This window comes from Pteropus medius, unplaced genomic scaffold, assembly GCF_902729225.1.
Source record: "Pteropus medius unplaced genomic scaffold, Ma_sr-lr_union100, whole genome shotgun sequence".
Lineage (NCBI taxonomy): Eukaryota > Metazoa > Chordata > Mammalia > Chiroptera > Pteropodidae > Pteropus > Pteropus medius.
Window position 1 is genome coordinate 26,467,218 of NW_024351730.1, and position 17,232 is coordinate 26,484,449.

At 37.1% G+C, this 17,232-nt stretch overlaps 1 protein-coding gene across 7 annotated transcripts in view; it reads right to left on the minus strand.

Annotated features, from left to right (window-relative positions):
• PAQR3 (progestin and adipoQ receptor family member 3) overlaps nucleotides 1-15,421 on the minus strand; it is a 32,535-nt gene extending 17,114 nt beyond the window's left edge. For 3 of the 7 annotated variants that reach the window (XR_005649196.1, XM_039845541.1, XM_039845540.1), the window contains exons 1-5: nucleotides 15,031-15,398; nucleotides 11,642-11,804; nucleotides 6,984-7,139; nucleotides 4,765-4,962; nucleotides 2,295-2,385 (exon numbers count right to left, since the gene is read on the minus strand). Coding sequence is in view for 6 of the 7 variants with exons in the window: in XM_039845541.1 (XP_039701475.1) it covers nucleotides 2,295-2,385; nucleotides 4,765-4,962; nucleotides 6,984-7,139; nucleotides 11,642-11,804; nucleotides 15,031-15,215 (793 nt within the window). In the remaining variant the exon portion in view is untranslated. Of the gene's footprint in view, nucleotides 1-2,294; nucleotides 2,386-4,764; nucleotides 4,963-6,983; nucleotides 7,140-7,242; nucleotides 7,343-11,641; nucleotides 11,805-15,030 lie in introns of those variants that run through there. The other 4 variants (XM_039845542.1, XM_039845543.1, XM_039845545.1 and 1 more) reach the window with 4 other exon arrangements.
• Nucleotides 15,422-17,232: the final 1,811 nt, after the last annotated feature.

The window sequence follows — 17,232 nt, forward strand, 5'->3', positions numbered from 1 at the left end:
AAAAAAGACATTGCATGAGAGAATCAAAGGAAATTAATGCTATAAATCATGGAGTGAGATGACTGGAAGCAGGTACACTGTTGTGTTTGGATATAAGTCTGCTAGAAGCACTATTTATTTCAACCATGTGTGTAAGGAGAAAACTCAGACCTGAATCTTGTGCTATTAGACTAATGAAATAATTTGCAAAACGTAATTAGTAATGGGTTAAGGTTGATTTGTTCATAGTTCATATACGACTTAGGAGAACTATTTAATTTCTCTTTGTGTTAAAGGTTAAATTCTAAGGAGATTAAATAACATGTGAGAAGATTCTTGAAAAATAACAATACAGAGACATAAAAATTTAAATGTAAATAACTTCTTTCTTACTCATGGTGCTTCTATGGTCATGTAAATATTTCTAACCTCTCTTTTTTCTTACCAAGAATAATAATCAGTATAATATGTAGGTTTTAAAGTATAAGTCAATAGAATTCTTTTTGCAGGGGTTCTTAGCCCTTTTTGTGTGTGTCACAGACCCCTTTGATAGTCTAGTGAAGCTCACAGACTCATTTTTAACAATCTAAAATACAGAGGATTACAAGAAAATTGATTACACTGTAATACAAGTATCCACTTAATTCTGTCCATGGACATCTGGGGGATCCTTGGACTCATCAAATATCATTGTGATGTTTATATATTTTTAAAAATTTAATATGAGCTTAAAGTAAGTTCTTAGGTTTAAGTTTTCTGATTTTACAGTATTCATCACCATTTCACCACAAATGCATATGTTTATCTTTATAGCCAGGTTCTAAGTGAAGACTGGCTAGAAGGTTTTTAAGCCATTTGTTCATGAACATCTGAGACTATCACTTTTATCAGTAAAGACTTTTCACTTTTCATGGTCTCCATATTGACACTGTTCAAAGGTAGCTGTACTCCACCATACATTCAGCTACATGGGGCACATTTTATGTCAAATTGATCTTGCAGAAAAGTTTCGTAACATTGACCATTTATAAGTGTCCTATATTACACAACTGGGAACTCTGAATATATTAAGGCCTAAAGACATGAGAACTTTCATGGTTTAATTTTCTACACGTGTCAGTGATGAAGAGAAAACAGTTAAACAAAAATCTATAAAGTGAAAGAAAAATATATTTACTAGAACTGTTTTCTGAAGAAAATTCTGGCCCTGCCTGGAGGATGAGTGATCTTCAATTTAGGGACATGTCCGAGTTATGTTCCTGAACCCTAAAGTCTACACTCCGGTTCTTCTTTGTATTCCAGTCTCATTAAAACTCAGTGGTAAACCCAGTGCACACAGGAATGCCTGAGTTTCTAAGGGGCTATTCATGCTCTGCACCAGGGTTTCTCATCCTTTCTTCCCCAACACACATGCTGAGTGACACAATCCTATCTTCAATACACTGTGGAAGTGATTCTTAATCCAGGAGAAAGGAGGAACAAGTTTAAAGTTGGAATTTAAGCTACTCCCCTACTTCTGGCTTCACAAACTGAAAAATCACTACTTCATGTACTCTGTTCATTCTTGACTCACGCCAAAGCTCACCTGGACTTGTATCACCCTGTCCCTTACGAAACCACATATTTCATTTATGGAACCAAGGTTGATGGACGTCATTCCATTAATAATTGCTAACATTTATTGAATGCTCAACTACTTGTGAGGAACCGTGCTGAGTGTTTTATGTGCATTCTCTCATCTAATCCTCACAATAACTCCATGAGAGAAAGGATAATCTCCACGTTTCAGATAAGGAAACTGGAGCTAAGAAATCTTGAGTAATTTATTTTGCTCATGTAGCTAGTAAGTATCCAATGTAGGGTTTGAATCCAAGCAGTCTGACTCCTAAACAAGCAAGTACATGTTTTGGAGAACACCGATCACTCTACTCAGTGACCTCTTTGTTATTTTCTGTCAGAAAATTTTTCTCTGGACTAAAGAACCAGGGAACTCTGTCCTTTGCTTGGATGACTAGCTTGTGTATATCCTGTGAACATGAAGACCCTTAACTTTTATTATTTTCCTCTTAGTGCTAGGTGCCAGGAAGCCAGAAATGGTGGTAATCTCACCTACTGGACTCAATTTATATTGTGAGTATAAAAGGAAAGGTCAGTGAAAACTCTTTGAAAGTTAAAGTTTTAGATAACATTTGAGAATAGGAGAGTCATTCTATAATCGATAATACTGAAAAAATAAATCTAAGTTTTGATGCCCTGAAGCAACCTCAACCATACACTTAGAATAAAGTAACAAAATCACTCTAAAAAGTACCTACCTGGAAAGTACCGTTCTGGAACTTTGGAAATGTAGAATAGGAAAGCAAGAAGAGCAATCACATACATCACAACTACACGAGGAGCAAAGTCCTGAAAAGCAAAACATTTTTTTATAGATCTTCCTACTGTGACTGAATTTCCAATTCATTATGAATCTAATTCCTAGATGATGTGGAATTTATAGGTGGAATTTAAGTCTGTTAAATCTGAATTGCTTTTGCTGACAGTCTCCAATAATACAAATCTCACTCTCAATACTGCAGGAAGCAGTCCACAAATGTGGAGCACACAGAGTGCCCTAAAATTAGGGTACTGAAGTAGCTAGAGCTTTATGAGGCTGAAGGTCCTACAATCTACAACCCCATCTACAATATAGGTATATGGGAATTTAAAAATCAGAGCTATAGTTTCTAGGATCCATAATGTACCCTTGTGTGTGGATATACGTTTGTTTGCCTACCTATTTCTGGCCAATTCTAAAGTGGACCTGAACTACTTTTATTATTATTATTATTATTACTGCATTTTCATTTCTGTTCAAATTAAAAAAATTTTTCGATTACAGTTGATATGTGATATTATATTAGTTTCAGGTATATAGCAAAGAGACTAAAGACCAGAGACTTTTGGCTGGAAAGACCCAAGAGGTTCGGCCCAATAATGAAATCTGTTCCACCATCCTAGAAAAATGATCCTCTTGAATAACTGCTATATGAAGCAGTCCATCTCACAGGTCTGTTGGAAAGCTTTTCCTTGCACTAAGAAAATCAGTCACCTATAAATTACACATATTGTTCCTATTTCTGGTTATAAACCTAATTTACCAAGAAGCCATTTAAAAAATAAAGACAAATTACTTTTCTTCCCTCTTCGAATATTTGAGAATTATCACAGTTCTTCCTAAGTCCTATATTCTCAGATTAATCAACCTCAAATTTCTCAAATCCTCTGGAACACAACTCCACCCTACCTCTCAGGATTAGCCCTTCTGGAACTTTTCTTCTTTGGTTAAGTGCTGTTCTTTCCGTCTTTTAAAATTTAGAGTTTATGGGAGAATTTCTCCAGAAGTCTCCCTTTGCTTCTCTACTTTGAGAACCACTATCTTCCTAAGCCATATTTCTATTTTAAGACTTCTGAGCATGGGAAAATTCCTATTTTTTTCTGAAATTCTCTAAAATCCACTACTTTAATGGGTCTGGTTCTCTTTGTTATTCTAAACTTAAAAAGGATGTGTCACTTCACCCTAAAATTTTAGTCACTTCTTTGTCAACAAGCAGTCATTCATTTCTGGTAAGAATTAAATCTACAGTGGCAGTTCCTTATTTTCTTTACTTATTTTTAGGGAAAATGATGTTTTCACAGATATCGGGATCAATGAAGTTCCTCATTAGTACTGTCTCACCTTTCTCCCAATTTCCTAATCTTAGGAAGAAAGCATTATCTTTGTTCTCAAGTTGACAAAGTAGACAGACAGATCCTATCACTCAATTCACTGGATCACAGAACTTCCTTAGCTCTATACCCAAATGTTTTCCACCATGCTGTTGCCAACTTCATGCAAGTATATGTAAGCCTACTATTAGCGCCCCCTCTTCTAAAAAATCTGGTTTGTTTGAATACAACTTGCATTTAAATCCCCATATTCCAGATGACGTTCCCACTGCGAACAAGTGTACATGATTTCTGCTAGATTTTGGGGCATACTTACTTATATTAAAAATTCAACTTTACTTTCTAGTGCATATTTAAAGCATTTGTATATGGATATCTAAGATTGTAAGTCTTATTTCTAATCCTCTTCTCAAGAATACTATGGCGCTCTGAGGTTCTTCCTAATGCACTCCAACTGTTCCCCCATAACACCTGACTCAAATAGCTCTTATTTCTCAACATAGTCTCCTCCATGGGTAAAATGTGCTTCCATGGCTCCACTACCAATACAATAATGATTTTCAAATCTTTATCACTAGTCTCAAAACTCTAATCTAAATTTTATAACCTCTCTCTACTTTTACATTACCCGAAACTCAACAGGTTCAATAAAAAAATGCTTCTCAACGCCCCCGTCCTCTACACACACACACACAAAACCCAACTGCTCCTACTTCTGTACTTGCATGAGCACTGGCATTATCCCTGCCTCAGCTGACAACGCTAGAGAGGTGTGAGTCCTCCTCCACAGGTAAGGACTTAGGTACTTACACACTAAGGGTGACAGAAAGAGAATTAAGAATGTGTTATTTCACAGAAAGCCATCTCAGAAGAAAATGGTAGTTATACTTAACTTCTATTCCTGCAAAGTATGCTTATTAATATAGGTGTGAAAATTATGGCATTAATATGCACTTATAAATATGCTATCAAATGACAAAGACCCACCCAGTTGGCTTTATTATACTACTTTACCTAAAAGGGATAAAACTGAAGGGGCACAAAAAATGTGAAAAATATGGACAACACTCAACCTACCTGTACAATAGGAGCACTGACTCCTCCATTGAGCCAAACCCAATGAAGAGTAGGAATCACTCCGTATCCCGAAACAGAACAAAAGATGATAGAACGGAGCCTCTGCCACTGCTGTGTGAGGTAATTGGGATGGATCTGCGCAAAGAACACTGCCAGGATCATAGCGAGCACTGTGATCAAGTACACTTGACGCCAATACTAGAATGAAAGGAAATCAAATTTTATTAACAATAGGGAAAAAAAGAGTAATTTTGGCTTCCATAGTACACATTCCAAACTCTACTTGGTATTTTCATTTACAAACATGATTACCTTCCTTCCTTAAAAAAATGCATGTTCCAGACAACTTTTAGGTTTCTCAAGATGACAAACCAAATTCCAAAGTGAGCTGGTAAGAAACCAGATTTATCGTAAAAAGCATTTGAGTACTATTATATGTCACAGATAATTTTAGTCGTGTAGAAACAAAGATGACTATGACATGATTCACTCAGTGGGTAAGCTCATAGACTATGGGAGGGGCAGACATGTAAATAAATAATTATAATCTAATGATAATTATTGTAACTGCATTATTAATAGACTGTTGTAGAACCACAGAAAAAGAGCAATTAATGTTTCCTGGAGCAGCTAAAAAATGTTTCACATAGGAGATGACATCTGAGCTGGGTCTTAAGAAATACATAACATTTTGTGGGAAGAGGGAGCTCTCAAGGAAAAGAAAAAAAAAACCAGCACCTGCACCAGGGAAGTTCTGAGAAGGGAGGATGAAAGATGTACTGTTGGGCTAAGTACGTGGAACGTAATTTACCATTTTGGCACTGGGGGAATAGCAGAATTCTTTAAGAAGGGAATGACATGGCTGTTATTCAAACTGGCTCATTAGAAAGATAACTCTGACATCAATGTAGAAAAGAATGAGGTGGCAGGAAGACAGCTAGAAGGTATTAAATAACATTCAAAGAGAGAGTGGGGGCTTGGATTCTTATTGAATAAGGAAGATGGATGTGAACACCAGATCCAGGAGGCATTTTTTGAAATAAACTAAAGTCTTAATGGCTGACCGGATGTGTGAGAGGGCAATAGAGGATGGCTTGACTGTTGCTAGTATGAAAGGCCACACACATGGGTTCTATTGATGGAGCACATACTAAAAGATGATCTGTATGTGTTGTGTGTGTTTGTGTATGTGTGCGTGCATGTACGTGCTGGGGGAAGAAAATGAGGGTGGGGGGAATGGAGGCTAAAAAAGGTTCATTTAAAAATATATTAGATTTGAAGGGCTTATAGAATAAGGTTATCTAAATGAGCAGTTGAAAAGCTGGTCTTGAAGTTCAAAAGTGTTCATCTCAGAAGACAGTTCTTAACCTGGGCTCCAAGGACTTCTGTGGGGCTATTCTTTCTGAAATCACATGTTAAATTGTTTGGTTAGCTAGTGCCCATATGGAGGGTCCATAGTTTATAATCTCATTCTCAAAGCAGCCTGTGTTCCTTAAAAGGTAAAGAGCCACTATAGCAATTTATTATTTGGAAATGTTTAGATACGAGAGAGAAAAAAACAATTTTTCCTTTAAAGGATCATGGACTACATTAGCTTCAGTAGGTCTCTCTTCTCTTTACCCTGAATTTCAAGTTTTTCTGAAGATTTATAAAAAGTGTCTGACTAATCTGATTATCTGATATGTTTAGAGAGGTAAACAGAAAATAGGTTTCAGAGAAATAAGATAAGCAAAAGAATTCAAGTATTACATGACTATATTCACTAAGCTCCTAGTTATCAGCATGTTCCCTCTAATTTTTTTAAAAGATGTGAACAGTTTCATGCAAAACGAGCAAGTTATGAAAGCTGAGCAGACATGAATTGATTTTAACTACCAAAATCAAATCAATTTATAACAACTTAATTGCATATATATTTAATTACATGCTTATGTTCCAAACTAATTAGGCCTAAAAAGCAAATGGCTCATGTGCAAGTGGCTACAATTAATATATACTATTACATTCAAACCAACTTTATGATTTTTTCTTTGCTAGTTTTACACTGAAGCTTTTTGACAGTTTTCTCCAGTATTGTGTAAAGACAAAGGTCTACAAAACACTCTTCTGCTTCTTCTATAAGTTAATTATGTGCTTGAATCAGAAGCTCAAAGAAGCCACAGCAAGAAAACCCAAGATCTATATGAAAGGTAGAATGAAAAATATTTTAAGTTACTTACATTATTACAATAAAATGCATAAAATACTCCAGACACATAGCAGCCCAGTATTCCAATAGAAATTCCTGCATAATCTAATGCCATCCATCTTCGGCAGGTTTTTTCTGATCGATGGCAAGAAAAAAGATGATAGCCTACAGAGCAGAGCATACAGACCTAGGTAAAACAGAACAAAAATAAGTGAAAGTGAAACAACAACAAAAAGGGAAACAAAATGAAATTAAAGTGCAAAAGTGACACAAAAGGAAATTGAACCAACCTATGTGTGATGTTCAAGCCCAGGCTTTCCAGTCAGAGACCTGCGCTTGGATTTGAGCTCTGAGCCTTACAGTCTGGTAAGCTATGTCCTTTCTCTAAGCCTCAATTTCCCCATGGGTAAAACAGGATAACAATCATATAAAGAAATAAATTTAAAATGACAGCTATTTTATTGTGTAAAATTTTAAAATGAAAAGCACAATAATAGGAAAATTACAAGTACAAATGTTTTAAAAATATCAACAGGCTTATTTTGATCCATGAATGAGTTTCCTTTTTAAAAAGTATGTACTATTCTTAAAGTAATACATTCTTAAAAATAAATCAAAGAACACAGAACCGTATGATGTAAAAAATAAGCCCCTCCCACTCAAATCTATTCCCCAAAGGTAGCCACTGATAACATTTACGTCCTTTCAGATATTTTCAGTATCAAATACCAATGCTATAGAAGTCTACATACACATAACACTTATGTACTTTTTTAGATTAATGTAATTCAGATGGAATCATATGATACATTCTGTTCTGCAATTTGTTTTTTCCCCTTAGTATTTTTCATGTGTGTTTAAGATTTCATTGAATAGTTTACTTTTGTTATAAATTAAACATTGTTTTTTTGTGTCCAAGAGAAAATAATTATGACTTTTGCTGACTTTATATGGTTGCCGAATTGAGAGCAAAGCTAATCTGATTCAATCAGCTGCTCTGAAAATTGGTAAAGTTTCTATGGCTGAACTCCTTCCACCCATTAAATACTTGCTGCTTGTCATACACTGGGGATACAAAGATGAAACAAACTTTCAGAGATGTAATGGTGATAAAAGAAGTCTTATAGGAAAAGTCAGTGCAGAGTGCAATGAGAAAATAGAGGGAGGATACTGGCTCTGTGGATGTACGTCTGCATTTGTGGGATGAAAGTTGCAGGAGGAAAATAGCTTCTCAGAAGGGCTACCACCTGAGCTGGATCTTAAGAGGTTGATCTGGCATTCATCAAGGACATAAATAAAGATATGTACATGTTTATTCGGGGTGGAGGTGTCCATAGGAAAAGCAGAACCGTTAAGGAGTATCATGTGGCCTTCTTCATGACACAATTATGACAAGTCCTATACATCGAAGAGTTTTAATTTCAATACTATGGGCTAGGTGCTATACTACTGAAGATTTTAAGTGTACCCTTACAGAAAAGCTGAGATAAAAGGCTACAGGAGTAGCCCTAGGGAGCAATGACAAGAGCCTTTACTAGGCTGGTGACAGTGGGAGTGGAGAAAACAAGACAGCAACAATATAAAGTAGGTCAAATTAATAAACATTTTGAAAGCAACTGCTAAGACAGATAAACAGTCATTTAGTTATTCTATAGCCTGGTTATTAAACAAACCTAATCAGTCCCCATAGCCTCGATATCAATATCAAAACAATGTACCTAGCCACAATCTCATTTCTGTATCCAGTGTAAAATCCTTATTGGTCTGCGGCTTTGGCTACTAAGCTATAAATCAGTTTACTGACTAATTAAACATAATTCTAAGAAGCTTAGTTATTTGTTTTCTCAGATTATCCTTGAGATTAAACACAGTAAATCCAGAAAACATCAAGGTGTATATGCTCATTGACAGGAAAATATCTTATTGTCACAATACTGACTGACACAAAACAGCAAATAGAGATGATCATAGCTTGGAAGTAAGTGGACAGGTAGGCAGGCAGGAGTGAGGCCGCTGTGCATACCCGAATGTCGAGAGAAATTTTAACTCAAGTGTCATATGTGGTTACCTCTGGGAAATGGAATTTCAAGTTGACTTTTATTTTCCTCCATATACTTTTTTGTTCGCTTAAATTTCTCCATGAGGATATCTTATAGTGATAATAAGAAACAGCAAAGCTAATTTCTTCGTGAGAAGGAAAATAAGAGAAATGAGACAAACTACAGTAATCAAAAGGAAAGTACAATATATAGCATTAATAGAGATCCTTGACTTTTTTAAATTAATCTATGCTCAGTATGTCCTGTTTGGAAAGGGATGTTATTGTTAAACTTCCTTTAAAAAACTGACCAAAAAAATTACCTGGCAAATTGAGTATGTTTCAGTTTTTTGGAAAATTTCCCTTTGTGGAACATGTCACTCCATCAATGTAGACAGATACAGTGTGACATCCTACATCTAAGCTACTTGGCATGATAACCAAAAACCTCAGTATCTGGCTCCTACCTATCTCTCCAGCCTCATTTTTCTCCATTGTCCTAGGATCCAACACAAAGACCAAGACCTATAAGTCCAGAAAGTGCTAAGCTGTCTCTTACTTCTGGACCTTTATAAAAACTTTTGTTGTTTGTTTGTTTAAATACCTTGCCACACTCTCCCTGCTGCCCTTCTACCTGGTGACCTGATCTTTAAAACAGGCAGGTTTTGTTCAGCACTATATTCCTGATGCCTAGCTTAATGCGTGGATGTAGAGAGGCATTTAAAAAAATATTTGTTGAACTAAATGTAAATGAACTGAATCTGGAAAGGTGTTCTTAGATTCTACTCTTCTCTAAGATAGAAAGACCTCTGGGAAAGTTCAAAGTCCCTGAAACCACATTGTATTATTCAGAATGTACTCTATTAATTTGGTTGGGAGAAAAGCACTGAGCACATAAAATAGGTAGACGTGAAAAGAAAAAAAAGTTATGTTTTAAAAATTAAATACTGCATTAATAGAGATCCTTGAGTTTATTAATTACATATATTAATACATATATTTATGGTTTATCATGCTGCCTGCTGGTTCTAAGAATTTGAGAAACTTGGGTGAACAAATTATAATTTCATAAAAATAACAGGAATGATATTTTTAAGTAGGGAAGATGTGCTCGTTTATCTTTAGCAAGTCATACGGTGTGTAAGAGAATAATCACTGAACTATCAGTAAGGAGAACGGGATTTTATCATCCTGCTGAATAACTGTGGGCATGTCACTGTAACATGTTGGGTGTTTCTTCATTGACAGTTGCTATAATTTTTTCGTTTTTATAGTTTTGCAATGTATTGTTTTCTTAGACCAATATGAAAATTAATATATATTCCCCGCACTAACATCAGCTCTTGCTCGGTGTTGAAGGGATAAAGGGCAGGCCTAGGGGTAGAGGAAAACATGTGGGATTCTACAAGCAGGTAATACCTGTATAACAGGGGAGTAGAAATCAGTTTGCTTACTAATGATTGCTAAGAATATCTTAATCTGATCAGATACATTTAAAATTTTAACTATAAAAAAATTTATTTATTTTCATCTTAAAACTAGAGATGGATTCCAACAGATGTTTAGGCTCCAATCAGGACAAAAATTAAACCGGAGAAAAAGTATATTTTTAGAAATACTTAAAGAAAAAGTAATTTTCTAATAACACCACAAAAATACAGGGTATTCTTTTCCTCAAAGAAATTTAAAATATTCCAGAAACTAGAATTAGAAAAAAAGGGAAGGGAGATGTTCCCCCTGTGCTTCTTGGTCATTTAAGTCCAAAGATTTTTTTCCCCCCCAAATTTTAACTTGAGTCAAATGATGAAGGTCATAATGAAAGCAACATCTGTGCACTTGGCTTCCAGATTCACTCTTCAAACAGGGTAGCAACAGGTTAACTATAGGGAGTACTGGCCTGTATTTGGAGGAAGTGGGATGACGTCTTTTTTCTTTTCATTCTTATGTTTTCCTGTACTTTCTGCACTTTTTTAAATAAAAAAAAAATGTCAACAGGATTTTGGTTATTTGTTTTCTTCTTTAGAATTATGTTTGCAGGACTATTAAATGTAACTTTAAAGGCACTATTACAGATCCTTGAAGTAAAATGAAGGTGCTAAGGAGCTAACAAATACAAGAAGAAGAGAGGAGGAGAAACTAGAAAGTATCTGAAACTAGGCGAGCCTAAAAAGACCAAAGGAAATTAACATTAAAGGAATAGAAACCATCAATACCAACAAGACATTAAAATTAAGATGGAAAAAAAATACAAAAGTCACTGACATATAAATAAGGAAAAAGATGAAAAGTCTTCCCAAACAAGACACGAATATTCTACTTCACAGTAGAATATTCTACTTCAGCCAGAAAATATACAGATTCCTATCCTTATATTAATCTTAAAGCAGAGATGTCTCAAAAGAGAAAAGGAAACAAAAGAATTTTCTCAATGTATAAAATTTATTGAATTTCTAATATACTCTAATAATAGCATCCAAATACACTTTCATAAAACATACTTTTGGTGATTCTGTTATGAAAGTGAATAAGCTAATCTATATGCTATTTTGGGGCTCTTTAAAGCAAGCAGTGGGTGTGAAGTAAGGTTACCTGCCCAAGCTTGTCTGACTAAAGCTCTCTTTACCAATAACAGTGTTTGTGAAATGACTTACCTGGAAGCAGAAAAGACAAATAGAACAAATTACAAAATCTTCTCTGGAAGCACTTGCTGAAGGTAACACAGATGTCATGTCATATATTCCCAGTGTGAAGAAGAGAAAGAAACCCAGCAAATGACTCCAGATGTTTACTGTCTCGTTAGATAAAATAAACAAACTGGAAAACAAAACAAAACATGCAGCTCAGATTCATAGTGGCTAGCTCACTGTCAGCTTTTAAAAGGTTAGAGACAAGTTTTCTGGATTACCTAACACTTGCTACTTTATGCCCTTAACCCAATCTTGGTCTTTCTAAATTTGATATACCATGCAGTTTAAGTAATCTTTCTTTAAATTTTTCCACAACTAATCTTGGGATGTTCAACTGTATTATCACATTTACCATTTTCTTCCTTGGATTAGTTATTTATGTACAAATTCCATCTCATCTTCCAGCCTATCAACTACCTCATAGCTGATACCATTCATCTCTATGACACCACTGTTCTAAGCACAGCATTTTGCTCAAATTAGATGCTAAATGTCTACAGAAATGAAAGTGCAGATTAAAATTGGATACTAATTAGCATACTTTGATGTTCAATAATAGGTATCTGAAAACTTAAGTGTTAGGTTAGGCACAAACTTAAACTACCTTTTTAGTATTTATTTGATGTGAATGCAAAGTTCAATGGACTTGAGAGAGGGAGAATAAATACAAACTGATCCAGGAAATGTCCTTTAGATAGGCATGCTAGAACAACTTTGCTGTGGCTGTTTTGAAACCAAACTAATTTCCAGGTGGCATGAGTTTATAAGCAACAATAAGAGGTTACTTTTAAGATCAATACTATTTTCCCTCTTTAAAAATACTGACTAACTGGTCCGAGTTTAAGTAGTTAAAACAGCACAGGTTTGTGTAGAGTGTACCACTCCGAACACGAGTCAAGAGGCTCACTGTCCCTTCACCTCCGCCCTCTATAATAAATTAGCTCTGTGATCATAAGCATTTAACCTCTCTGGCTTCAGTTTCTTCATCTATAAAACAAGAGAGCTGGATTAGTGCTGCTGTAAGTCCCTTCCAGCTTCTTAATTTTGTGAAATGTTTCTCCAGCTGTGGATAGAACTCATCTGATTTATTGAAAGGTGACATCATGAATAAAGATTAAAATACTCTTGAAAAATCTAATCTTTCTAAACTAAGGTCTTTGATTTTCAATGATTCAGAATCCTTATTAGTAAGCATTAACATATAACTCTTACCTACTGAATTTGCAGTAGTTACCATGGTTCTCATTTTCCCATTTTCACACATCATAAACAGCATATCAAATGATCATCAAAAATAAAGTGAATCTTGTATCATTAATTTCAGGCTTTATCCTGTACAAGTATCAAGTATAAAGACTACTTATATTGTCGGGGGTAGGGTACAGGAACGTGAGGGAACATATCTAATAATAGGACTGTTTCGACAATCAATATTATGCTCTGCCTATTGCCTTGGAACTTTTCATTTTGTGAAACTCAGTATAACACAATTAAGTGAACTAAAAGGCACAATCTTAGCATGTTCCAGCTAACGAAGTATTGGCAGAACAGCTGTGACATACAAAACCTCTCCTTATATTCAAAAATCTGTCCTGGTCACTCTTGATTGCTAAAAAAAAGAGAGCAAAAGCTGACACTGGAAAAAACCAAGCTGGTGGGAAGAACACTTGGGAGCATAAGGTAGATCCCCAGTAGAGGATCTACTCTTATTCTATGAGAAATTAGGCCCATGCTCTGTTCAGCTTCAAAATCAATAATCATCTCAATCATCATCATCATTTGTTTAGCTCTGAAATCAATGATCATGATGACATCACCATTTACTGTGTGCTTAGGCCCTAAGTAGGGCCTCATTTAATCTTTATTACTTTCTGAAGCAGTTATTGTGATCACCCTTATTTTTACAAATGGAGAAAATAAGGCTCAGAGAGGTTAACTTTTGTTCAAGGTCTCATGCTTTTAAGTGGCAGATCTGGATATCCAAGGTTTTTTGTTTTTGTTTTTGTTTTGACTCAATAGCCCAAGTTCTAAAGGACTAGATTTCACTTCTTGATCCATAAGTTTTGGACTCTAAAATCAGAATGCAGAGGACCACAGCTAGGTGGGTATAAAATATTTAAGGCAATTCATTACCTGCTCTATTCTTAAGGAACTTCACATCCATGGCAGGGCCCAGCTCTGATTTCTTGTGAAATAACTTATGCATAGGAGGCACTAGGGAGGAAAGGAGTACTTAGGCTTCTAATTGTGAAGTCCTATGGGCCTTCCATTAAAGCCAAAAAGGGATGGACAGTAATGTCACCTTGTGACTGTGAGTCACAGAACCACTTTCAAGGCAGGGCAAAGGAATTGGGGAAAAACCACGCTGAAAAGATCAATAATCAGACATGTGGTTACTGCTTGCACAATTCAACTGCCCACATTCCAGCACTGGGGTTTTCAGTAGTGACCTGGAGCTAACCAAAATCTGTATGTCAGTTCTCTTAAAGTACATACAGTGAGTTTTAACGGAAAGCTAGCTTGAGAATTAGAACATTAATTTTTCAGTTTTTTTTTTTTAACTCAGGCTTTCAAAGGATTCTTGGTTTTAAAGGTTTAGATAATGAAGAAATCTCTTTCATAGAAATGCTTCTGTAGTGCTCTAGTGCAGGGTGTGCCCGTTATAGGCTTTGTCTGGTATAGTGCTTTTCCTACACAGCGTTTTTCACAGCAGTTATTATGTAATAGTGCAATTATCTCCTTACTGTGTGTCACCCCGGCTAGACTTTAGTACCGCCATGAGAACAAGGGCCATGTCTGCTGTTCTCTGCAGGACCTGGTATAGTGTCTGACACCTAGCAGGAGCTCCATAGTATCTGACGAATGAATGAATCAGGGGTTTCTAAATACGCATATATGGCAATGTGAACTTGTTTCCTATTACACAGGCATTTATCTGACCCCAAACACCTGAAATTCCATAAGGCTGCTCTAAAACAAACCTTACGTATATGCAGGGGAAAATATGGCTCAACCATTGTCGGTGGGGTCAATTCTAACGTGTATCCCAATACGCACCAAATGGATAAAGGATGTAAAAACTCTTTTACAACGGTGAAGCCTCTATAGGAGAGCTGGTAATTATGATCGTTGCTACTGTCATTATTCCGTGGATCAAATACCACGGCGGAGGAGGGAAGATAATGAGAGGAGAGGTGGCAGAAAAGAGTGAAAAAGATGGGGCAGGAGGATATGAGGGGCACGGAGAAAAGCGGGAGAAAGCACCAGGAAGATCAGACAAAAAGGGTGTAGGTGAGGAGGTCGGGCCGCTGGCGCTTCCCCCAGGCGCGCCCGCGGACGCAGCCAGACTGTACCTTTTGATACACAGCCTGGAGGGAAGGTAGGCCCGGTAGCCGTCGGTGATGTACGGGTTGTCCTTGAGAGACACGGGGATCTGCTCGTAGGTGTAGAGGCGGATGCCGCGGGGCACCAGGACTGGCCAATACTGGTAGCTGCCCAGCTCGATGTAATGCGCACTCTTCAGCAGCTTCTGATGCATCCTTCCGGACGGCCGCCGCTCCCCAACCGGGGAGCTCGCCCAGGCCCCGCCTCCCCGGGGAGGGGGCTTCGCGGCCGCAGCCCCCGCCCCGGAGCCCACGGACGCTGCGCGAGGTCCTACGGCCCCGCGGCTGCGTAGGCCCGGCTCCGTGCACTTACCGGCCACCGCCGTCAGCGCCGCGGCGGGCAGGCAGTGTCGCAGCCCTCTCTGACGTCAGCACGCCGCGGCGGGCCCCGCCCCTCGGCTGCCGCCGGGGCCGCCTCGGTTGGGGCGGTGGCGCGGGTGCGGACCAGCGCTGGCGGCTCGCGCAGGGGCGTTCGGGCCGCTCGAGCACCGCGGGATCGCGGCGGCCAGCGTCTCCATTTATCGGTGAGAAAAGCACAGAACTGTATAGGCGAATACAACTGTTTTTTTTTTTTCTTTTTCTGTTTTTAATTAGAAGCAATAGTTAAATTTCGAAAAATCAAGGGGAAGACTTAACTGGAAGGAAAATAATAACTAGAGCTAACTCTTCACTGGCGACTTTATGCTTTAAACCTCTCACACTTAATGCCAGAAGGGAACTTCGAGGTTTACTAAACCAAAGCCAGTCCTTTGAAATAGTTGGAAATAAAGGAAATCTGAGGCACATGGAACATTTACCCAATCGAACATCCACTAAGCCATAAAGCAAGCCCAATACGTTCAGAACACTGAAACCATTCAGAGTATGTTCTCCGAACACAATAGAATGAAGCTAGAAATAAACAAGAAAACTAAGAATCCTCAAATGTCTGGAATTGAAACAAAACACTCCTAATATTTAATGGATTAATGAAATCACAATGGAAATGAGAAAAATCTGAACTGAGTGATAAAGACAACATACAAAACTTGGGGTGCAGCTAATACAGTGCTTAGAGGCAAAGTTATAGTTTTGTTTCTGGCTATGAATCATGATGCAATTGCTTATTTATAATAGCAACAGGACAAAACGTTAGTTTTGCATCCATATATGTAGAACCCTTAGCCTGTTGTTTGGCATACAATAATCATCATGGTACGTATTTATTTGTTGTTATTATGTTAGTAATATCGAAATTTGAGAGGCAATAAGTTCTGAGATTTGAAGTCATTCTAGAATTCTTGTTCAACCATTTACTAGCTGTGCAAGTACTTGTGCAAATACTTAACCTCATTGTATCACTTTTCTTATTTGTAAAATAGGGATAATAATGGTACTTTGTGTTGTGAGGATTAAATGAGTGAATCCATGTAATACTCTTAGAAAAGTGCCAGGCATATTGTTAGCACTCAATAAATGTTAACTATTACTAGAGTTCAAAGGAAGATATATTAATAGATAAAACTGGAAAGATAAATTGAGATATATCCTCAGTGGACTTAAATGTCATGTAAAGGAACTGAACATTTTTCTTTGAGCTATAGAACTAAACTAATATTTGAGCGCTTACTGTGTACAGGAATTCTCATTTCCTAGTGGAGGAAATTCATGCCTCAGAGTGCCTTTTGAGAGGCTCCTTCTGCGTGTATTCTTGCTGGGACCACATGTCATTTCTTTGTGGCCGCTGCTGATCCAAAAATGAATCAGTGGCCCATGAGATGTCCTGACACAAATGTCCATATAAGAGTGACAGTAATTAGCTTGAAAAATCAGTTTCTTTCTTGGGAATTTGACCTGGAGGTATGGAAAGAGAGCCTGTAGCCTGGTGTTTGACATGAGAGTAGAAAGGTGCCCAGAGATCATAAGAGACAGAGAAAGTAGCTGATTTTTGGTAATGGTGGGATACTAGAGTGAAGAACTAAGAATGGCAGCTGCTTTGATTGTCAACAATATGCCCATGAAACCTGTTGCAAAATGACTTCTGGACTGACTGCAATAATTTATAACCCATTTCAGTTCTCTCCAGTTCATTTATATGGTTTAATTTTTAAATTAAGCACTCTTTAATACTAAGCACTAAAAAACCCTACTTATGAAGTCAATGGATAAATATGAAAAGAGTGATAGCAACAA